This window comes from Lissotriton vulgaris, chromosome 12 (assembly GCF_964263255.1).
Source record: "Lissotriton vulgaris chromosome 12, aLisVul1.2, whole genome shotgun sequence".
Classification (NCBI taxonomy): domain Eukaryota; kingdom Metazoa; phylum Chordata; class Amphibia; order Caudata; family Salamandridae; genus Lissotriton; species Lissotriton vulgaris.
The window spans coordinates 9,685,360-9,709,207 of record NC_141700.1 but is presented as its reverse complement, the minus strand read 5'-3'; the positions used below and the strand labels follow the sequence as shown (position 1 = coordinate 9,709,207).

Below are 23,848 nucleotides of genomic sequence, written 5' to 3'. Positions count from 1 at the left end.
ATGGTCTGCCGGGTGCATGGAGTATGGTTGGTGATGAGTGGTATGTAATGGAGATTGGCATCGGGGAAGTGTCTGCAGCTGTCTTGATTGTTGTTGGGAGAGTGCCAGCTGGCACATAGTGTAGCCTAAGCTGAGGTGCAAGAGGCATTTGTTCTGGCCCTTTCACATCTCTCTACTTGCCACAGAACCACCCTGTACCTTTTTCACCCTTTGCTTGGAAACATGGGCGAGGGGGCTGAGGAAACCAAAGCTTCATGGTTGGCAAAGGTGCGTGTCCAGTGACGTCAGGAGGGAACAGGATACTTCAGACCTTTTCTGTATTAAGTAGTTTGAGGCATGTGTAGCTGTAGATAACACATATTTGCATACTCCTGCGCACTAGTTTTGGATCCGGATATGAAGAAGTGTTTTGGGTCACGAGTTTAAGTAACTCCTCCTCTGGGAGATAATGTGCATGGGCAGTGACTCCATTGTTAGATTGTTTTCTTTCCGCTGTTTGATTCAGACGCGTGTGCTTGCGCTCCGGTATTGTTCGATTGCGCTTTACTATCTTGCGTATCAAGGTCTTCATCACTCTGCGAGTCGACACACTTCGACCGCAACCCCTACAGGGTCTTGCCCTTCAGAGACATCATATTAACTCTACACCAGGTTCTCCAGAGAGTGACGGAACGGATGCCCTTCCATTTCTGCCCTCGCTGTCACACAAAGTATCCACGGACCAACTCACGTCAAGCCTGTAATCTTTGTCACCGGAACACAGAGAAGCAGATTGCGAGGCCTGTCGCTCCTTCCGCTTGAAGAAAACACACCCAGACCGTCTTGCACGTTGGTTCGAAATGCAGCGGAGTAGCTCTGAGGACACTCCTGACATCTTCAGACATGAAGACGTTGGTGAAGGGAAAAAACGACATCCTTAAGATTCCATAGCAAAAGAAGTAGTGTTCCCGGTTGTGGGCACTTCCGTTTCCGACTCTGAATTCAAATTTGAGATGACGGACTTGCCACCGGCTCCGCACTCTGCGAGTACGGGACCCCCTCTCCCTCACCCCTGTGTGGAGCATTCCAAAATACACACGGCCCCTATTGGACAAGAGGCCCTCGGGCCACTATTGTCTCTTGGCTGTGGTCTGCACTGACCGACTGGTATGGACGCCCACCCTCTGGCTCTCTGCCGAAGCACCAGCTGAAGCCGAAAACTTTGGTGCCAGCCCCCTGCCGGCTAGCCGACCGTTGCTACCAAGTCGACTGTCCACATCCAGCGCTTCAACTCAGAGTGGAACTTTGGCACCAAAACACAAGCATGGCTCCGATCCGAAAACTTCAAAGCCGGCTCTGAAAACAAATACCAGAATGTCAGTGGAACTGCCCTCAACCGAGAACGCCTCTTCTTTCGCTATGGAATCTTTGGGGTGTTGTTCATTTCCTTCACCAACGTCTTCATGGCTGAAGATGTCGGGAGTGTCCTCAGAGCTACTCCGCTGCATTTTGAACCGACGTGCTAATCTGAAAGAAACAGGTTAGTATTAGATTCCTTACCTTAGAATTTTCCCAGGCTTCAGACTGGACCCTGAAACTTTTGCGTAGCAGTACCCTTGCGCTTCAGTAGGCGTCGTCTGCGGCTCCGGAGTACTTAGACGCCACCCTCGCGCGCTGACGTCAGTTCTTCTTCTTTTTTCCGCACCAGCAGCGCAGATCCGGAATAAGTGGTACCCATAGTCCATTTTTGACTAACTTTTTCGATCCCTTTTGATAATTTTCTAAGTCTTTTGACTCCGAGCGGTGCCGGTAGGGATGCCTAGATTTAAACCCTGTGAGGACTGCGACCGACTGATGTCGGTTACCGACCCTCACCGCTGGTGCCTTCACTGTCTCAGCTTCGACCACGACGACAAGGCGTGCCCTGACTGCCGAGCCCTGACGTTGAAAGCTAGGCGGGAGCGGTCACGCAAGCGGCTCGAGCTCCGGCAGGTGGCCCGCGCCCAAAGAGGTCCCGGTCCGGGCAGAGGTCGAGGGACCGGTCGCAGGGTCGGAGCCATCATAGGTCCGGGAGTCACCATCAGTCTTCAGGCTCGAAGTCGTCAGGTAAGCACAAGAAGTGGAAGAGACGTCATCGCTCTTCCGACTCCCCCCGACGCTCGCGCGACGCGGCCAGGAGTTCGGGTGACACCGCCCACGCGGCTCCGTCGGAGTTGCGGGCGTCGTGGCCTGCTTCATACCCTCTGGTCCCTGGGCAGCAAGCGACGCCGGTGGAGATCGAGCGCTTCCTCATGGCTATGAGGTCCCTCTCTCCTCCGACGGGCTCCGCGGCGCCTTATGGCCCAGCGGAACCGTCTGGGGGGCCCAGCGGGACGGGTGCTTCGGCCCCGGCGCCGCAGGGCCCCGCTGGATCCGCTTCCGGGTCGTCGCCGATTGACCTGACGACCTCACCAGCGCCGATCCCTAGTGTCACCCTCGGCGCCGCCTTCGGGCGCCGTCGTCCCCGATGCCTCCCTCGATCCGGTTCCGACATCAGAGCGGTGCTGCTGGGCGCCGCTCTCGACGCCGCTTGGAGAGTTCTACTTCAACGAACCGGCCCCATCCTTTGACAACCCTGAGTATCAGGAGATGGGTGATGAGGTGTATTGGGAGGGGTCTGAGGACCCTCTGACATGTGATTGTCAGTCCCGGCAGGACTGGACAGGTGAACTTGGGGATGCCAGTGGTCTGGACACTTCGCCAGACACTGGTTTTGTCTCACCCCCTACCGTGGCTACGGAGGAGGGGGCAACCTACAGTGTGGTGCTGACGCGGGCGGCCAGGGCCTTGGGCCTTGAGCTCCCTGTCACGGCCGTGAGGACGAACCTCCTCACTGAGGTCATTAAACCGCAGTCAAGCTCGGCTGACCCTCTGCTGCAGTTTAATGAGGCCTTGACTGACTTTATTTTGGGCACTTTTTCCAGGCCCGCTACAGGTCCGCCTGTAGATAGGAACGTGGCCAGACACCACCGCCCGGCCCCGGGCAACCCTTGTTTCCTGTCCACCCATCCCACCCCCGAGAGCCTGGTCATCCAGGCCTCCAAATTCCAGACCGCATTCCCGACGGCTCCACCCAATTGGGAACCCAAGAGGTACGAGCAATACGGCAAAAAAGTATTCTCCTCCCTGGATTTGGACTGCGGTCTTCCAACACCGCGTGCCTCTTGGGCCGCTACACCCACTCTCTGTGGGACACGGTCGCGAATGTGCTGCCAGAATGCCCGGCGGAGGTCAAGGCTAAACTCGCCCAATCCCTTGCGGAGGGTCGAGATGCGGCACGTTTTTCCATCCGGTGTGGGCTGGATACCACCGACTCACTGGGCAGAGCGATGGCAACGACAGTGGCAATTCGTTTTCACGCTTGGTTGAGGTCCGCCAACTTTTCGGCCGATGTCCAGAATACACTCATGACCATGCCGTTTGATGGCCGTCGCCTTTTTGGCGACAAGGCAGACCATGCGCTTGAGCGCTTTAAGGACTCCAGGGCTATGGCCAAGTCCTTGGGACTCTCGGCCCGCGCCAGCAAACAGGTGCCTTTCGCTCCTTTCGTGGCCAAGGAAGGGGCGCCCCCACACGTGCTGCAAGCCACGCACCGCAGACTAATTTCCAACGCGGTGGCGGCCGTGGAAACGGCCATGGAAACCGCCGTGGCGGCGGTCGGGGACAACGGCGAGGTCAGTCCACACCTACTCCTGCAGTATCCGTCTCAAAACCCTCCTAGTCCGAGCTTTCAGGCCCATGTGACGCCAGTGGGGGGCAGGGTTCGCCATCACCACCTCCACTGGCGCACTGTCACATCAGACAGGTGGGTCCTGCAAATCATCCGAAGGGGCTACTCCCTCCCCTTCAAGGCGACCCCTCAATCCATGCCACCGCAATACCACCACGTGTGGGGGGGGATCACTTGCGACTTCTGCAAGAGGAAGTTACGGCGCTCTTGGCCAAAGGGGCCATCAAGGGCGTTCCTGGGCCAGAAGTAGGGTGTGGTTGCTACTCCCACTACTTTCTGGTACCCAAGAAGGGCAAAGGGGGCCTACGCCCTATTTTGGTTCTACGGAACGTCAACGGCTTCCTCCGGAAGGAGAAGTTCAAAATGCTGACACTGGCTCCGGTCTTAGCTGCCCTGGACCCAGGAGACTGAATGGTATCGCTGGACTTGCAGGACACTTATTTCCACATTCCCGTCCTGCTGGCCCACCGGCGCTACCTGTGATTCACGGTAGGCCACAAGCACTTTCAGTTTACCGTGCTCTCCTTCAGCCTTACCGGGTGTTCACGAAGGTGATGGCGGTGGTCACAGCTCATCTGCGCAGGTTAGGGGTTTCAGTCTTCCCCTACCTCGACGACTGGTTGTTGAAGGCGGGCTCGCCCCAGGCAGTCGTCAGCCACCTCCAGACGACGGCAGACCTCCTGCACCAGCTCTGGGGTTCTCCATCAATGTGCCGAAGTCACACCTGTGCCCCTCCCAGAAGCTCCTCTTCATCGGAGCGGTTCTCGACTCGGCGCAGTTTCGGGTTTATCCTCCCGAACAGCAGGTTCGGGATATTCAGGCTCGGATTCCGATCTTTCAGCCTTTATCCCGAGTCTCGGTCAGGTTGATGCTGCGGCATCTGGGGCTGATGGCCTCCTGTATCCTGTTGGTGCATCACGCCTGGTGGCGGATGCGGACTCTGCAGTGGGACCTGAAGTTCCAGTGGGCACAACATCCGGGCAACCTGTCCGACCACGTCCTGATCTCAGAGGGCAGTGCGAGACAGTTGCAGTGGTGGCTCACGGACCGCGATTGGGTCAGTGGCAGATCCCTCTCCCTTCCCCAACCGGAGCACACAGTGGTGACGGATGCGCCCCTCCTGGGATGGGGGGGCCACATGGAAGAGGCGGAGATCAGAGGCCTCTGGTCTCTGGCGGACTCCCAGCTCTATATCAACCTTCTGGAGCTGCGGGCGGTCCGACTTGCACTGAAGGCATTCCTTCCCTCTGTCCGGGGAAGTGTAGTGCAGGTGTTCACGGACAACACCACATCCATGTGGTATTGCAACAAACAGGGCGGGGTGAGGTCGTGGACCCTTTGTCAGGAAGCTCTGCCCCTCTGGACATGGCTGGAACATCAGGGCATCACCCTGGTCAACACCTGGCAGGTTCTCTGAACGCCAGGGCGGACAAACTCAGCCGTTGGTGCATGAGGGATCACGAGTGGCGTCTGAACTCTGAGGTGGCGCAAGGTCTCTTTCAGCAGTGGGGAGAGCCTTGGTTAGATCTATGCGCCACGGAAGAGAACGTGCAATGTCATCAGTTCTGCACATTGGACTTTCTAAGGCGGCACTCGCTCGGAGAAGCTTTTCGTCGCGAGTGGAGTTGCGTTCTATTGTACGCCTTTCCGCCTATACCACTTCCGCCCAGAGTGCTGAAGCAGATCAGGATCAACCGGGCCCAAGTCATCCTTGTGGCTCCGGATTGGGCACGAAGATACTGGTATCCGGAACTACTCAGTCTGTCAATCGATCCCTCGATTCGACTGCCTCTTCAGGAGGACTTTCTGTCGCAGCCGCGGGGGACGGTCCTCCACCCGAACCTGTCCAGCCTCCAACTCATGCGTGCAGAGCGGGGGCACTTGATGCCATTTGACTTGCCTCCTGAAGTCTGTGATGTCATTCTGGCAGCCAGGCGTCTCTCCACGAAAACGGTATACGCCTGCAGGAGGAACAAATTTGTGGCATGGTTCAAAGCAAAGGCTGTGGATCCTCTTTCCTCCCCTTTTCCTGAGGTTCTCCTCTTTCTTCTTTCCCTGGCCCTGCAGGGCTCTGCTCTGGGCACCATCAAGGGATAACTTTCAGCTGTTTCAGCCTTCTTGAGGCTTCCTGATCAGCCTTCTCTCTTTAAGTCCCCTGTTGTAAATGGGTTCTTGAAAGGCATTACTCACATGTTTCCGCCTGTTCCTTTCATAATGACTCAGTGGGACTTCAATCTGGTATTAACCTATCTGATGTGTGCTCCGTTTGAGCCACTCCACAACTGTCCTCTTTGTGTTCTGACTCTCAAAACTGCTTTCCTGATTGCCAGCACCTCTGCCAGAAGAGTGAGTGAGCTCCAGGCTCTTTCCTCTAAGCCTCCTTTCCTCTCTGTCCATCCGGACAAAGTTGTTCTGAGGACTCTTCCTTCTTTTCTACCCAAGGTGGTTACTGGCTTTCACATCGGCCAGACAATTACCTTGCCCACCTTCTTTCCGCCTCCGCATCCTTTGAAAGAGGAAGAGCGGCTCCACCGTCTGGACTTAAAACGTGCGCTTTTTTTTTACCTGAACTGCACACATCAATTTCTGGTGGACGACAAACTTTTTGTTGGCTTCGTGGGCGCTAAGGGACAGGCATTGCACAAATGGACCATCTCACTGTGGGTCGTTTTGTGCATCAAGGTCTGTTATTGCCCCAGTATTGGAACTTTCATAGATTCCCATGCTTTTGTATCATTCCCCGTCGTCGGAATGGGAGTCTCGGTAACAAAAATAACATAGCAGTAGGTACAAAAGAGAAAGAATACGGCCTAGGCCTCATTCCCTTTTGTAGCATATCACCCTCTTTTTGTAAAAGAGACAAACGTAGGCGTCAGCCAATCAGAAGAGCCTCACTCCTTAGAACCCTCCTGAAGGAACGTCAGAGCCTCCTAGTTTTTACCGCACGTTGTGCTAGGGAGTCTCCTTTGAGCTCTGCTCAACTTCTACTCTTCAGAGTTTCTTCAAGGTTTTTTCTTCAGATTCTTTTCAGATTTACTTCAGATTGTTAGCTGATCCTACCAAGATGTCTGACAAGGAGAAAAAGAAGGTCCTTTTCAAGTCATGTTCCACCTGTGGCAAGAAAAGGCTTTTCATGGAGGATAAGCATAAAGACTGCATCTATTGCCTCTATCCTGACCACAAGGCTGCGGACTGTAAGATCTTTCGCACCTTTTCAACCAAGACCCTCCGGGACCGTGAGGGTAGGCTTCTGACATGGCTCCAGAAGTTGAAGTCCAGAAAGGATACTGTCTCCAGTGACAGTGAGGACTCTGCGTCTAAGTCTTCATCAAGAAGGTGAGTCAAAAGGGGTAGGGGTTCCCCTTCTCCTTCTGTGGAGCATCCTTCTATGGCCTCAAAAAAGACCCCCAGAGAGTCTGAGAGCCAAGGTCCAGGCGAATCTCCTCACCGTGGTGAAAAGGAGAGGGTGGGACCATCTACGCCTTCTAAGGGTTTGAAGAGTGATCCAGCCTTCAGAAAACCCTCTTCCCCATCTTCGGGAAAGGCTGACAGGAGTTCCAGGTCGTCGTTGATGAAGGCGTCGTCGACGAAGAAAAAAAAGCCTAAGCTGACACTGCTTCCGTCGACGGGCTTGTCGACGGGACACCAACGACGACAGGATTGTCGACGAAGACAGGATCGTCGACGACGGCTACAACAGCGTCGATGAAGGAGTCGCCGACGAGGATACCGACGACAACAACGTTGACGATGAAGCCGACGACAACGATGGCGCCGACGTGAAGTTAGTCGACGGTGGCGACGATGACAACTTTGACAACGTCGAGGGCGGGGGTGTCGACAGTCTCGTCGACGGCAGCGACGACGACACCTATCTTGTCGTCAAGTGTTTCAGTGTCGACGACGGCTGCGTTTTCAGTTCGATTTTGGCATCGGAGAAGAGAATCACTATCTCAATGACCAGAATTACGCCGGACATGACTTCTCCGAGAAGGGTAACCCCCTTTCCGCCAGCGCTACTGTTGGATGAGGATGAGTCAGAGGAGGAGGATCAGGACTCATATGACTATGCTGACAGTCCTGCTCAACTTCTGGTAAAATGCCAGGAAACGGATTCAGAAGGAGGTTATGACCAAGAGGTTGATTATCATCATCACCACCATTCTGCCCAACCACATCAATATTCAGATCAGGGCATGGTTTTGGTTCCGTCTTCTTTCTTGCAAGATCTACACAAGATGCTACAGGATTACAAATCTAGAGCAGCAAAGCCTGCTCCGGCTCCAGTTGTACAAGCTGTTCCCGTCACAGCATCTAACTCAACAGCTGTTCCTGAGGTACCAGCTCAGGTGTCTCCTCAATTACAGACATCAATGCCAGAAGAGCCTTCCAGGCCAGTAGACACCTATGATTATTCCTCGGATGAGGATCATGATTCAGACGATGGTGCTCAAGCTACGGAATGGAATTAATACATCATTCCGGACCCTCCATCTCCATGTCCGGACACTGTGGATTCCCCTCCGGCAGATATAGGCGGATTCCATCAGTTAATGGAAAGAGCTACTGGCAGATTTAAGTTCCAGCTACAGTGGTCCCTGTACTACCGCGTCTTAATAAGAAATACAAAGCGCCTGACGATGGTCCAGCTGCCTTGACGGGTCACCCAAAACCAGACTCGATGATTTCCCAGGCGGCTCAGAGAAAATCCCGCAACCCCTCTGCTCCTTTAACAACTCCTCCGGACAAGGAAGAAAGGAGATTGAACAATGCGGGAAAAAGATTCTCGTCAATGGCGAGTCTCCTGGTGCGTGCTGCTTATGGCCTGGCAATATTGGGCAGATATGATCGCCATCTATGGTGTGATGTCGCACCGTTCCTGGAGCAGCTTCCTCCGGAATCAAAAGTAGCGGCAAAGAAAGTCTTACAGGAGGGAGAGGCTACATCTATGGAGATCATTGACTGCGCCATGGACATTGCCACAACGGCGTTTCGGTCTCTGGCGGGGGCTGCAGTCCTTCGTCGCCAGGGGTGGCTGAAAGCAACCTGGTTTCGACCCGAGATCCAAAATAAGGTCCTGGATCTTCCTTTTGATGGAGAGGCACTTTTCTGGAAACTGATTGATGACACTCTCCCAGACATAAAAAAGGGCACTGAGACCGCCAGATCTTTGGGTACTCTACAGTACCGCAAGACTCCTTTTAGAGCAGAGGTCTTCAAACTTTTGAAGGTTGAGCCCCCCTAGCTGAATTGTTTTAGATGTCGGGCCCCCCCACCACCGGACACATTTCTAGAATCTAGTACACTCCCCCCATATCCTCCTTCTCTGTGAATTCCCTCAGTACCACTCATCAACAATGCACCTCATCTCTCTATAGCACCTTTCTGACAAACATTGCATTTTTTATACTGCTACTCAGTTTTACTCACACTCAGTTGTTTGATCTTCATGGTACACATTCTTTGTAGCAGGCGCATTAACCCTCTGCGCTGTGTGGTTGTCAGGAGTGCCCATGTGAGTGCACAGTGAGGGATGCAACAGTGTTAGAGTACTTGCAAACTCAGCACCCCCAGAAGCCAGCACCCAGGTGCGGTGGCATTGGTCGCACCACCCAAGAGCCCGCCCTGGCTGCAGCAGCCCGGGCTGAGGCACAATGGGGTGTGGGGGGGGTAAAGCCCTTTTAGCCCTATGGGCGTTGCGCACCTGATGGTGTCCTACGGCTCCATGAGACAGCACAGGTCGAAGGGGCACTGAGACCGAAGCGCAGATAACATCAGACATGTAGGACATCACCTTCGAATGTGCAATGCATTTTGGGAATGGCATGTAAACCAATGTGTAGGGCACATTTTGCAACAAGAGTCCATGGGTGTTGCTGCCCCTCTGTCCTATACTGAAGGAAGATGTGCAGTAAATGAAAGCAAGACATAAACCAACTGTGTCACTTTCACTCTCCTCCCCTTTTCTCAAAGTATTTCTCAGGTGCAGGCCTTCGATGCAGGTAATTATACCTGCATTGCCTTCAGCCAGTTCGGTGTAGTCGAGGGGACATTCATCCTTCTGGCCCAGAGTAGGTGCCCGTTGCACTTTATTGGATGACATGCTTAAGTATGAAAGTCATACAGGTAGAATAAATAGAAAAGGTTATAGAAACCTGAGCCAGAAGCAGTGGAAAGGAAAGGGATCTCTGTGATTGTCTAATTATTCCTGTAGAAAAGGCAATTGATTAAACATTCTGATAAATTTTGAAACTCCTGGATTTCGGGTGGCGCAGGTTTAGCACAGTGGATGCCTCCGCAGATTTTATCTCCCTATTTACTTATTATATTCAGTGATGGTGTCTTGTCACCTTTTGGCACTTTAAGGCACTTTAAGATAATGCTAGAATAGAAAAAAATGCAAACTGAGATGGAACTAGGGAAATGTAGACATTCATAGCAGGCAAACCGTGCATGGTGTGTCGAAGGTGGAAGCAGAGGACATGCATTGCAGTATAATCAGTGGAACTCCAGGGTGTGGTTTATGTAAAGTGCCCTGCTGGAATTTAAGTCTTTAAAATCTAAAGTCCAAGCTCTCTTATTGAAGAATTCATCATTATAAATTGGGCACAAACACTGTTTTTTGCAGATTATTAAATTATCACAGCCCTGGAATGAGGCTATAAACAGTGGCATTAATACCACAGAAGATTGCTGTGTAATAGAGAAACGTTCACTCCGTTCTGGGAAGAGCTGAGAGCTAACCATCCCAGGACGGGGTTAATTCCTAGAGCTGAAATGTTCCTTGCTCTCAGTTTCATAACAGCGGAGACTCTTTGAATTCAACTGCAGCTGAAGCATTTCAGCTCTAGGAATTAACACCGTTTGGGGAGATTAGGTCTTCTCCCCCTACAGCCCCCCGTTACGCTGAACCCCCGGGCTAATTAGCTGCTGCTCCGGAGGGACAGTGGAAATCAAAGGTAAGAGTGGAGGGTGGAGTGCGTGCCTCCCCTTAGAGGGTGTTGCGCACCCCAAGGGGGGCGCGCCCCACAGATTGAAGAACTCTGTTTTAGAGGGTCCAGAGGAAAGAGTACAAACTACAGAGGATCATATCAACAACAGAGATACTCTTCCTATGGCTCTGGTTCGCAACAGTACCGCCAGCCTTATCAACAAAGGCAGCGTCAATCCTCCAATTACTCCAGGCCGAACAATAGAGGGAAGCAAGCTCGCCAGGGACGTGATACCTCCAAACGTCAATAGCGGCCTCCTGGCTCTTCCTACTGTGCCCTCCTCCAGGAAGTCATAAGTTGGAGGCAGGGTATCCCAATACCATCAGAATTGGTCCAGGATAACATCGGACCGTTGGGTGCTCAACATCATTCGAAAGGGCCATACCTTAGAATTCACTCAAATCCCACCATCCAAAGCCCCTGCAGCCATTCCATCGAAACACCTGCGTCTCCTGCGGCTCGAAGCACATCAAATGCTCCTGAAAGGAACAACAGAGCCAGTTCCTGCCGACCAAAAAGGACAGGGATTCTATTCCAGGTTCTTCCTGGTGAGGAAGACGCTAGAGAAATGGCGCCCTATTTTAGATCTCAGGGAGCTCAACACCTATCTCATCTCCCTGTCTTTCCTGATGGTCTCTCTTCAAGACATCCTGCGGCTCATCAATCCGGGGGATTTCATGGCCACGCTCGATCTCGAAGATGCGTACTTTCATGTACCGATTCACCCAGCGCACAGAAGGTTCCTACGCTTTACAGTAGCCAAGAGCCATTTTCAATTCAGGGTTTTTCCCCTTGGTCTTCGCTCAGCCCCGAGGATTTTCACGAAGGTGCTGGCGCCAGTAGCGGCTTTCCTGCAAAGGAATCATTTTCAAGTCTTTCCTTACCTGGATGACTGGTTGCTGAAGGCCCCGTCCAGGGGAGCTGCGCAGGACGCGCTTCAGGCGTGTACAAACCCCTTTCAAAATTTGGGTCTCACGTTAAACAAGGACAAATCTTCTCTGATCCCATCCAGGGAGGCACGTCTCCTGGGAGCAATCCTGGACTCAAGACTCTCAAAGGCTTTTCCAACTCTAGAGAGACGAGAGAAACTGCAGTCCATGCCTCTGGACATACAAAAAAGGTGTCTTTCAGTACACCGCTACAAGTCTGTGCTGGGGGTAATGTCGTCATGTATACCTCTGATTCCGCACTGCAGACTGCGAATGCGTCCTCTACAAGAACTGTACATCCAGTGGACACAGGTTCACGGGTCATTCGACGACAAAGTAAACATAACTCCGTCAATGAAAAGAGCGGCCCTGTGGTGGACAGACCAGAGAAACCTAACCCAAGGTCTATCCTTCGTAAGTGATCCGTCTCCTCAGGTAGTGCCAACGGATGCGTCTTTGGAGGGTTGGGGAGCGGTGATGCAAGACCTACATGTCAGTGGCCATTGGTCTCCTCACGATCGTCGGCTCCACATCAGTCTCTTAGAGCTAAGAGCAATAAAACTGGCTCTGCAAGCCTTTCTCCCTCACCTAAAAGATTCACAAGTGCTCATCAGGACGGACAACACCACGGCCATGCATTATTTGAACAAGGAGGGAGGAACCAGGTCTCTCCCATTGTCGCAGGAAGCTCAAGAGATCTGGGAATGGGCGATCCTTCATGGAATGTTGCTGCAGGCAGAACACTTGCCAGGAATTCTAAACGAAAATGCAGACAGATTGAGCAGGTTATCCTCGGTCAGTCACAAGTGGGAGCTGAACCAACGGATTCTGGAAGAGGTCTTTTACCAGTGGGGCAGACCAACAATAGATCTATTTGCCACACCGACGAACAAGAAATGCCGGTCTTATGCAAGCAGGCTTCACCTCCAAGGATCATTGGGAAATACGCTTTCGATAGCCTGGTCGAGGACATTTGTCTACGCCTTTCCCACCATTCCACTAATCCCGAGATTGATCAGCAAGATCAAAGTGGAACCATGCAGGATGATCCTAATAGCCCCTGCTTGGCCGAGACAGTTCTGGTACACGGAGCTCCATCTGCTAACGCTAGCTCCTCCTCTCCCCTTGAGGACTATTCCAGATCTCCTCACAATGTCCGAAGGACAGGTTTGGCATCCAGATCAACAGTCATTACACCTGACAGCATGGCTCCTGAGCGGCGAGAATTTATGAATCTCCCCATCTCAAACGAAATTAAAGTCCTCTCCCAGGCGAGAGCTCCTTTCACAAACAGGACTTACCGCTTAAAATGGAAGAGATTTTGTATGTGGTGCAGGAGAGAGAAAGTACCCTAGGACTTCCACTTGAATGAGCTGGTTATTCTAAAGGCGTTCTTTCCTCACCCTGCTATACCAGCGGAGAAGTCGCTGCATTCTCTGGATGTTCAACGATGTTTAAAATTCTATTTAGATCATACCAAGGGATTTCGGAAATCCTCCCAATTGTTTGTTGCTTTTGGTGGTCCGAGCAAAGGTCTCCCGCTGTCAAAACAGGAGATTGCAAGATGGATTACGAGTGCCATTCTACATTGCCATACTGAAGCAGGGAAACCACTGACTGGCAGGGTTCGGGCACATTCCACAAGATCGGTGGCTTCTTCAACAGCCCTCTTCGCGGGGGTGCAGATTAAAGATATTTTCAGATCTGCTACCTGGAGCAGCGTCCACACCTTTACCAAGCATTACTGCTTGGAATCCTTACAGCAAGAGGATGCGGCAGTGGGCCAGGCTGTCCTGAGGAACTTTTTCCAATAATTGGTGAGCTTCCTTGCTATCCCACCTTCTGTTATTGTGCACATTGTGTATCTTTGTCATATTAGCTATTGCAATGTATTTATGACACAAAATGTGTTTTCTTATTGCTAACTGCTTGCTACTCTGATACAAAAGCATGGGAATCTATGAAAGTTCCAATACTGGGGCAAGAAAACAAGTTTCTTACCTGTAACTTTGGTTCCCCAGTATTTTATGACTTTCATAGATTCCCATGTGCCCACCCACCTCCCCGGGGAAAGCTCAGCCTACAGCAGATATGGTGACTGTTACACAACGGCTACGAAAATCTGAGGCTCTGAGGTTCCTTCAGGAGGGTTCTATGGGGTGAGGCTCTTCTGATTGGCTGATGCCTACGTTTGGTCTCTTTTACAAAAAGAGGGTGATATACTACAAAAGGGAATGAGTCCTAGGCCTTTTTCTTTCTCTTTTGTACCTACTGCTATGTTATTTTTGTTACCGAGACTCCCATTTCGACGACGGGGAATGATACAAAAGCATGGGAATCTATGGAAGTTACCAATACTGGGGAACCAAAGTTACAGGTAAGTAACTTGTTTTCTTCCTTGGCTAAAAAGGATCCTCCTGAGGGGCTGCGCGCCCATTCCACTTGGGCCACGGCAGCTACTACTGCCCTGAGACGGGGAGTCCCTTTGCAGGACATTTGTCAGGCAACTACGAGGGCCTCGCTGCACACGTTTGCCAAGCACTACTGCCTTGACAGCCAAGTTTGGAGGGATGGCTTATTTGGCCGTTCGGTTCTCCAGGACATCCTGGTGTGATCTTGGTTCGCAGACCCATCACCAGGGTTAGTATTTCTAGGGTATCTATTCTAAGGTATGGAATCTAACTAACATGTTTCTTTCAGATGCACAAGTTACTTACCTTCGGTAACGATATATCTGTAAGAAACATTAGTTAGATTCCTTACCGCCCCACCCATCCTCCCCGTTCTGCGAACCGATATCTAGTTTTAAGGTCATCCCTTTCAGGGCCCTAGTTTCATGGCTCCAGTGTCGGTTCCTTGCATGGCTCTGCGTTCCTGGCACAGAAAACTATGTAAAGAACTGACGTCGGCGCGCAAGGGCGGCGTCTAAGTACTCAGACGACGTCGGCGTCTAAGTACTCAGACGACGTCATCCCGGCAATCACGACGTTGATGACGGACACGGAGCCGCAGACGACGCCTACCAACGCACAGGGGTACTGCTGACGAAAACTTTCGGATCCAGTCTGACGCCTCGGGGTTATTCTAAGGTAAGGAATCTAACTAACTAATGTTTTTCACAGATAGATTGTTACCAATAGTGTAAGAAATGGGGTTACCAAATCTCCAGGGGGGTAGCACGGAGCCAAGCGGGCAGGCCAAACTTCGGAGGACATGTGAAGCACTCAAGCAGTACCCACATACGACTCAGCAGGAACACCACAAAAGAGACAGGACACCAGTTTGAGTTGGAAAATTAGTAAGTAGTTTAGTATATCTCCAACCTGCAAGGCAAAAATGCATGAACAGTGGTATCACAACACGGCGCCAAATGGCACCAGAGCCAAGTGTATCAGGGGGGATTATTTACAAAGGGGACCATGGGAAAGAGGTCCAGTCCGTAAGTCCATGGCTGAAATAAAGAAGAATGTGATTAAATTAACATTGAACCTGGGGCCAATATGACGGGCCAACTCGGGCACTAATCTTCAGTACGAGGCTGTAATTGCAAAATACAATATTAGCAGAAGTATACATCGTGCACTACCACTCCAACCCGACCCCTGTAAGAGAAAAACTTCATGGTACCTCAGCACGTATCAACAGACAGGAGCACCTGGAATAAATCAGCAAGGCTTGCGCATTCACCTGGGATATAACCAGAGGCCTGGAATGACACGTCAGGCCAGCACAGGGGCAGGACACCTGTAGTAAAGGGCACTTCAAGGTTTTACTCCACCCTCCACCTGTGGGAATAAAACCCTAGGCAGAACTTGTGATACCTGCATATGTGGGCATCCAACTTTAGGCATACACATTCCGGTGGGACATTAGGCATTTAACCATGAGCATGTCACCACTGGTGCATTATTCCTGAGCGATACCGTGGGCCTCCAACACATTGCGCACCTCACCAGTGCGTACATTAGGCACACTTAGGCAGGTAAATAACATCCGCAGGGGCCCACAATCCTCAGGGGTATAACGGCCTGGAATCGGCGTAGGATCACCTAACAGGCGTGTAACATCAATATACATTGGCATCAAATAACATACAACAGGGGGTACCCTTAAGAGAGACTCGGCCCCCATTTAACCTGGGGCATCAATCCTTGGCAGGAGCAGGTAGCTATCAGTAGGCAACCATACGCACCCCTATTCTTCTAGGCTCCCTTAAACATTTCCTTCACCAGGTTTCCGTAATAACTGGGGGACCTCAGGGCAACCCATACAGCAGGGATCTATATCTTCAATGGGGGGGGGGGATGCTCTCCACCCCAAAATATTCAATGAGGGCAATCCAGAGTTATCTGGTGGGGCAGTTAAGTGCAGGAAAGTCAGGGCAGTTGAATACTTCTGGAGCCCAAGTTGCAGGTGCCCTCTGCCAGACAGGGCACCTGATAAGGTAACTCAGTCCCCGGGGGCAGGCACTGGCAATGTACCCCGTTGCCCTCTCCAGCCCCCTAGGGCAGTTGAATACTTCTGGAGCCCAAGTTGCAGGTGCCCTCTGCCAGACGGGGAACCTGATAAGGTAACTCAGTCCCCGGGGGCAAGCACTGGCAATGTACCCCGTTGCCCTCTCCAGCCCTCCACGCCGTCTGAATAAGGCCCCACTCAACGGGCTATTCCGGGGCTCTTCTCTCGCCTCCTGGAACTCCTTTCCCTCAATGCTGGCGCAGGGAACACGCGGGGCACTCTCCTCAACACGGGAGCCCCGCAGGCAGCAAAACCATCCCGGCAGCCGGATTTTTACTGCGGAGGGGCCAGGCACCGACAGTGTGCCTCGAGGCCCCCCCTCCTTCTGTGGCCTCTGACCCTCTGCTGCGGGGGTCCTCAGGGACTCTTACGCTCCCCCTTCACACGGAGCCCTGCAGGCGGGGCAGTCTGGCGGGCGGCTCTCCTTCCTCACACAGGCCCCTGCAACACAATCTGGGCTCCCTCTTCCTCACTGGAGCCCCGCAGGCACTCTGCACCTCCGGCCGGCTTCGCCCGGGTTCCCTCTGTCACCCGGGAACCTGGGTCTTTGATCCGGAGCAGACTGGCTCCGGGTTTTCTCCTCAATGCCCGGGCCGCCTTCTCCCTTCGGGGCTCAGACCGGCGGGGTGGGCTCCCGCTCCGGTCGCTCTTCACGGGGCTCCCCCTTGACCACGGGGGCCCGCACCGGCGCTTCACCCGGGTCTCCCTCCCTCACGGGGACCAAGGGCTTCAGGTCGGCTTTTCCTCCGCTGGCTGCCCGGCCGGCAGCCAATTCCTGCGCGGCCTTTCTGGGGCACGGCCGGGCCAATCTGTGAGCGGCGTTGGCTGGCCGATGACGCAGCCGGCGCCCCCGTCACGTTATGCGGGCACTTTCGGCTTCGCGCTTCTGAGGCCTGGCGCGGCCTACTCCTAACTCCGGCGGCCCTCCCCTCACTCCGGGGGCCGCGGCAACAGCGTTGGCAGCAGCAGGGGTCCCTCCAAGGCGGCGCCGGGCCGCGGCGGTGAGATCGGCGGCCACAAGGGGTAGGCCCCCTTTTAGTTAATTATTTAAACCTTCCATAAGTGCGCCAAAACGCAGGGTAGGCTACTGCGGCGCTTTGCGGTAAATCCAGTTCCCTCAGGCCACACAGGCCCGCGCTTCCAGTGGTAGGGGGGCACTTTGCGATTTTTTATTTTTTTTTTAGCGCTCAGGGCCTCACCACTTCCAGGGCCCTGGGACACGAAGGTCACAGTTCCTCCTGCAAAAGGGCGCGAACACGTGGGGTAGGCACCCGCAGCGCTCCAACAAGCAACAACTCCTCACAGCCCAGCGCTTCCAAGGGGCCACACAATCCTCCAAGGCATTGGGGCACAAACCTCCCTCTGCAGCGCTTGATAGGCAGTACCTCACAAGGGGCAACAGTTCCCTAGGCAGCCCAGGGGCACACTCCTCACCTCCTGGGGCTTCTGTCGCGCTGCGCTGGCGCAGTTCCAGGTCCAAACAGCGTCAGTGACCTGGGTAGGGGCCCTCCTTCGTCAGGGGCCCTGGGGACAACAGAGGGGGGGGGGGTTTAGGGGTGCAGGGCCCAGCTCACAGGCCCATGTGGCGGTGGCACCTCGCAGCAGGTCCCCTCACGTTCCTGTCCCAGCTCTGTGTGACTCTCTGGTGGCACATCCCCCTTACATATACCCTCCTCCCAGGCAGTGCCAGAGCCTTCTAGAATGTTGGCAAAGCTGGCCTAAACTGGCTCAAGGAGAGGGGTTGAGCACCCTCGGTGCCAGGCTTTCCCTCCAAAAGCTAGGGGTGGCTGGGTAATGATATCTAGACCGCTGACCTATAGCAGTCAGGTGGCAAAGCCCATGGCCATGGCATCCATTTTAAGCACAGAACATTTCAGTCAGGTGTATTTCTAAAATGGGGTACATTTACAAGTGCTCACACCATTACATAACATTACAATTTTAAAACCGGGCAACTCCTACCACACATGGCCTATACAGGTTTATTACCATGGGGGAGACATCCTAGTCAAGGGGGTCAAAAGCGAACAATTTCAGGGGAGTAGGCCAAGTCCAACAAAAGGTAAGTAACTTGTGCATCTTGCTGCAATAGCTGCTTATGTGCAAAATAGACAACCCTGGTCTTTATTCAAAGTACCAGTTATTAAAGCCTTCAAGGGAGGTCTTAAGAGTGATTCCAGCCTGGGTTCCACCTGCACCTTCTCACAAGGCTCATTGGTCCTCCATTCGAATCCCTACATAATTACTTCTCCGATTTCTCTATTGGAAGGTCTCCTTTCTAATTGCCATTATATCACTTCGACATGTTGGTGAGCTCCAGCCATTAACCTTAGAAGAACCCTTCTTCCAACTTCACAGCGAGAGGGTGGTCCTTCGCACCAACCCCAAATTCCTTTCAACGGTCGTCTCCCACTTTCACCTCAATCAATAGAGTTGCCAGTATTCTTTCCACAATCAGACTCCTGTTGCAGAAAGGTTTCTGCATACATTGGGTGTCAAAACAGCCATCATGTACTACACGGAAATAACTAAAAATTTCTGAAAAACAGTACAACTATTTGTTGTGTTTTCATCTCCTCACAAAGGAAAGCCCATATCCAAATCCAGAATATCCAGCTGGATAGTTAAATGCATTCAAACGTGTTAAAGCCAAAATAAATAACTAATGTTTTTCACAGATAGATTGTTACCAATAGTGTAAGAAATGGGGTTACCAAATCTCCAGGGGGGTAGCACGGAGCCAAGCGGGCAGGCCAAACTTCGGAGGACATGTGAAGCACTCAAGCAGTACCCACATACGACTCAGCAGGCACACCACAAAAGAGACAGGACACCAGTTTGAGTTGGAAAATTAGTAAGTAGTTTAGTATATCTCCAACCTGCAAGGCAAAAATGCATGAACAGTGGTATCACAACACGGCGCCAAATGGCACCAGAGCCAAGTGTATCAGGGGGGATTATTTACAAGGGGGACCATGGGAAAGAGGTCCAGTCCGTAAGTCCATGGCTGAAATAAAGAAGAATGTGATTAAATTAACATTGAACCTGGGGCCAATATGACGGGCCAACTCGGGCACTAATCTTCAGTAGGAGGCTGTAATTGCAAAATATATTTGTTGTGTTTTCATCTCCTCACAAAGGAAAGCCCATATCCAAATCCAGAATATCCAGCTGGATAGTTAAATGCATTCAAACGTGTTAAAGCCAAAATAAATTTACCTACTCCTCCTAGAACACTTACTACTCGAAAAATGGGGGCTTCGATGGCTTACCTAGGCAACATCCCACTTGCTGACATATGCAAATAAGTTACATGGTCTACATCACACACATTGACTAAACATTATTGTGTGGATGTTATAGCACGCCAACAAGCTAATGTAGGACAGGTAATGCTACGTTCACTCTTTCAAACAACTGCAACACCCACAGGTTAGCCTCCGCATTGAGGCACTCTGCTTTACAGTCTATGCAAAGCATTTGTATCTACAACCACACATGGTAGTGCTTTAGATTCACATGCACCCACCCTCCTACCCGGACACCTGTGGCCGTTGCAGTTTCCTTTACCTTTTTTGCAATGCATGGACACCTCTTTACTATGTTTACTTTACACTCCATTCTCACCCACTTGTGGTAAAACAATCTAACAATTAAGTTGATGCCATGCACATTATCACCGAGAGGAGGCGTCACTCGAACTTGTGATTCAAAAGACTTGTTGGAAGAAAATAAACTTGCACTCATCCATATCCAACACTAGATGGTAGGAGTATGCTAAGCATGTGAATCTACAGCACTGCATGCCATGAACTGAAGCCTACAGGGTAAGAAACCTAATCCTTCCATACTAGGTCCTCAGTCTGTGATGTCCACATCTTCTCCATGTGCCGATAGTATCTGCTACCCTTGTGCCTATTTAAAACAAAGTGTCTGTGTGACTTTAGTCTGCATGCTTGCTCCTTGTCCTGGCTGTCCGCACGCCTGTTCCTCTTGATACATATCCTGAACCCCTATTAAAATATATTTTCTTTTATCCCAGGTGTGCTGTTTGCACAGACGTCTGGCTCTTCTTCGACGCACCAATCCGGTTACACCAAAGTGAGCAGCAATCGTGGCCTAAGTGCTGGCGGTGCCCAGGCCACAACCGGACTCCCTGTACCGCAGACACCCACATCCAGTAACCCGTCGCCTTAAGAAATAATGCCTCCAGTTTTTAATCCCACACTCAAGGGGTGGGCCAAGGAAGGCAAAGTTTTTTTCTCCCAGCTGACGCCAAAAAAAAAAAAAAAGAAAGAAAAACCCACTTGAATTTGCTGTCTCAGGTTTATTGTAAAGTTCTGGAGATAAATAGGAAAAAAGCTTTAGAGGGGGATCAGCACTCTGGGACCTCTGAGCCAGTAAGCTTTATTTTATTATTATTATTTTTTCCTTGCATTGACATCAAAAACTATTACCTCACTAGTACACTCTTGCACTGTTAACAATGCCTCCACACGCAAAGAAAAAAATAGGAGGCACCTAACGACCGAGATTGTCTCGTGTCCAAACCTTAAAATCTTTAATATATACCACAAAATGTACAGTCCTTTTCTTTTTGTTAAATCTTTGTAATAACTATGGTCAAAGTGTATTGAATGCTCAGAGTTGTTTTTGTAAATAATTTCTATTTTATTCTCAAAAAGAAAAAGTTGAACCTTAAAAAAGATAAGTAATCTATATATATATATATATATGTATATCTGTGTATACGCAGGTATATCATCTGTGCTGTTTCAGGGATACATAGCTTTGCTTTTTTTTTTCATTTTGAGATGAACACTTTAGTTGCTATCAGGAAGGTCCTGGACATGTTACTGTTGCTAATGGGTTGTGGGTGGATGCATCACGTGCTGGTAACTTTGGTGTTTCTAGGCATAGGTTGTTGTAGACGCATGCCTGCTTAAGATAATGGACCCTTTTGATGAAACTGGTGGGTGGAGCACATCCGTGCACACCACTTAGTACACAGGTGCGTTAGCCTGCAATGAACTTCTGAAGACTTTCTAATGGGCCGTTCCTCCTGCAACTGTCCGTTACAGGTGCGATTGCCTGTTGTAATTTCTTTGCCATTTCCCTATAGACCTCTATGCCTCGCTAAGGCCCTATGGAAGTTCATTGAGCTAGTGAGAGGGTGTGGGGGCATTGTCTCCTGTGTGTATGTCCAGAACACTATGTCTGCTTGTGAAGGAGTTCATATCTGCACTGGTGTGGGCCTTTTGAACTTGGCGAACTAAAAGCAAAGGTGACAAATCATTTTACTGCTGATTTTTACATTGAGTACAGCATGTCTCAGTAGAGGAACCTTTAGGGGCGCATAGCACAGAATCTTGGGGGGCGGGGTCACCCAGCATGAGAGCTTGTGTGGTTGCGCACTGCAGGAGACTTACCTAGGTCCTGCCTAGTACTTCTCCCCAGCAGCATCTATGGGTTCTCTCTCCAAGAAAACCACTTCCTTCAGTGCCTTATTTGCAGACTTTGAAGTTACTGCAAGACCTGACAATCTAATGCAGTCCTTGGCGTTCCTGTGGAATATCGTGTACTGGGCATTAGTCCTCTCTAGAGAAGTCCATGGGTTCTTAAAGAGCTACTGTGCAAGAGAGTGGCCCCATGTCTATGGCTGGAGCTCAGAATCCCTGTGCCATTTATCCTTTCATGCAGTGGCGTCTCATCAGTTGTGGGCCATTTCCTGTGCCTGCTTGGGGTTTGCAGCGTGAACAATCATCTAGATTCAAATGCTGTGCTGTCTCTCCTTGGGTTTTTATTCATTTACTTGGTCCATATTCTCATCAGATTGCTTGGACCAGTGAGTCAGAGTGCTTGGCAAGTGGGTTGGGCCTTGTGTTTTGGACACACAAGCCACGATAGGAAAAAACTGCTCATGAGCAAGTGCATCATGGCTCCTCTAACCTATATCCTAAAAGTCAAAGACAGGTGCCAGGTGGTCTCTGCTCCCTCGCTGGACTCCATCTCCTGCATGTCGGTCTTGGGAGGTTAATGGTCTAAGACTTTTAAAGTTTGTCTTGATTCAGATTTGGCAAGTGATACAGTTGACTCTGTATTGAGCTGCTCTGAACAAGTCTGATATTTCTGCTCTCACACCTTGATGCTCCAATAGTTCCTCCCTTTTCTTCCAGATAGTCCTGCAGCTCTGCTTATTACAGGCACCTGGAGTCCTACGTAGGTGTTCATTTTTGCCAACATCACAGTTTAGCTCAAGATTTATGCGTTAGAGGTAGGCTTGAAGTTCTACCTCTCTGGCAAACCTGCTCATGTTCTAGAACAGCCATTTCTGTCCGCCCAGGTCTCTGCGGGCTCCTAAAGCAATAACCTGCAAATTTAGTGCTTGTGGCAGGACACGGGTAAAGCTGACTTCAAAACCACATGTCCACATTCTCCAGCTTGCTGTCTTTCTTAGATTCTCATAGTTTGAATTAGTCAGAGTCTTCTGGCTGCAAATCATCGATGGAATATTCTACACAGCTCTATATAGATATACATTTATTGCATTAAAGTTTACTAACTGTTTACTAGGTTGTTTCTTCTCCGTTGCATCTAGACATGGAGAGGCTTGGTGCTCAGCTCCCTGTAGAGGTTACCATGCCGCATGTTCTGCTCTTTGTGATGTGGCCATTGTCCACTAACTGGGCTCTACTCTTACCTGCATTTGCCAGCTTCTTTTCAACCTTTTGAAGGTGAAACCTACTGCGACTTCTTGTCTACTTCTACTGGAGGGACTCAGCTAGGAGTAGGTGAACTAGAGGAAACCCCTGCTTTTTGATTTACTATTATCAAAGTCTTTCTCACTACAGCATATCCTTCTGCCAACACCAAGAATTCACTCTATATGCCCAGTGACTCCTGAAGTGTACCAAAATCTTCCTGACTGACTAACATTTGGAATTAATAATAGGGCTCGCTTCGCAGCATGTGACCCTGAATTGCCAAATTTGCTGACCCCGTGTAGCCGAAACACCCAAGTGTTGTTTCTGATGGGTACTTATAACTACAAATTCCTCACCTTTTGAATACTTCCCAGGCGTCAGATTAGATCTGGAAATACTCTAAAGTGGTATTGCCGTGCAATGGTAGGTGGCACTGTGCAGCCCTGCGCCAACTTCGTTCCACGCTGGAAAAATGAACGGAGCTGCGTAAAAGTAGCCTGGTAAATATTCACAAGATGAGGATCTGAGGTTTGGTAAAGTATCCATCAGGGAGCGTTACCGTAGAGAAGTAACTTCTGTTTACTCTCCTGCCTCTACATGGCTTTGAAAATAACATAAAAACCTAACAAAATTAACCAAGTGCCAGCAGATTTTGCGACCTCTCTTGGAGGCAATGGTGGCACAATTATATAAGTGGTTCCTGGGTCTGATGATGGAGCATCCTCAGAATAAGCTGTTTTCAACCACTTCTTCAGCACAGCCTCCGATAACTCATTGAAGATGACAGTGCATATCGTAGGGAGCAGCTTAAACTCTCAGTCTTTATACATAGTGTGCCTCATGATATATTGTATAATATGACACATGTTGCACACTTCTTTCTAGAAGTGTGACAATCCTTGATCTGCTGGTCTCAAATGTCTGCCTGCAGTTGGTGCCCAGACCTCTGTGTTGCCTGCC

At 50.9% G+C, this 23,848-nt stretch overlaps 1 protein-coding gene across 1 annotated transcript in view; it reads left to right on the top strand.

Moving 5' to 3' along the window:
- The window catches only part of ARID3A (AT-rich interaction domain 3A), a 201,293-nt gene extending 180,555 nt beyond the window's left edge, over window positions 1-20,738 (top strand). Inside the window, exon 9 of the mRNA XM_086946719.1 lies at window positions 20,227-20,738. Within this exon, the coding sequence (XP_086802845.1) occupies window positions 20,227-20,381 (155 nt within the window). The 3' untranslated portion in view covers window positions 20,382-20,738. The remainder of the gene's footprint in view (window positions 1-20,226) is intronic.
- Window positions 20,739-23,848: the final 3,110 nt, after the last annotated feature.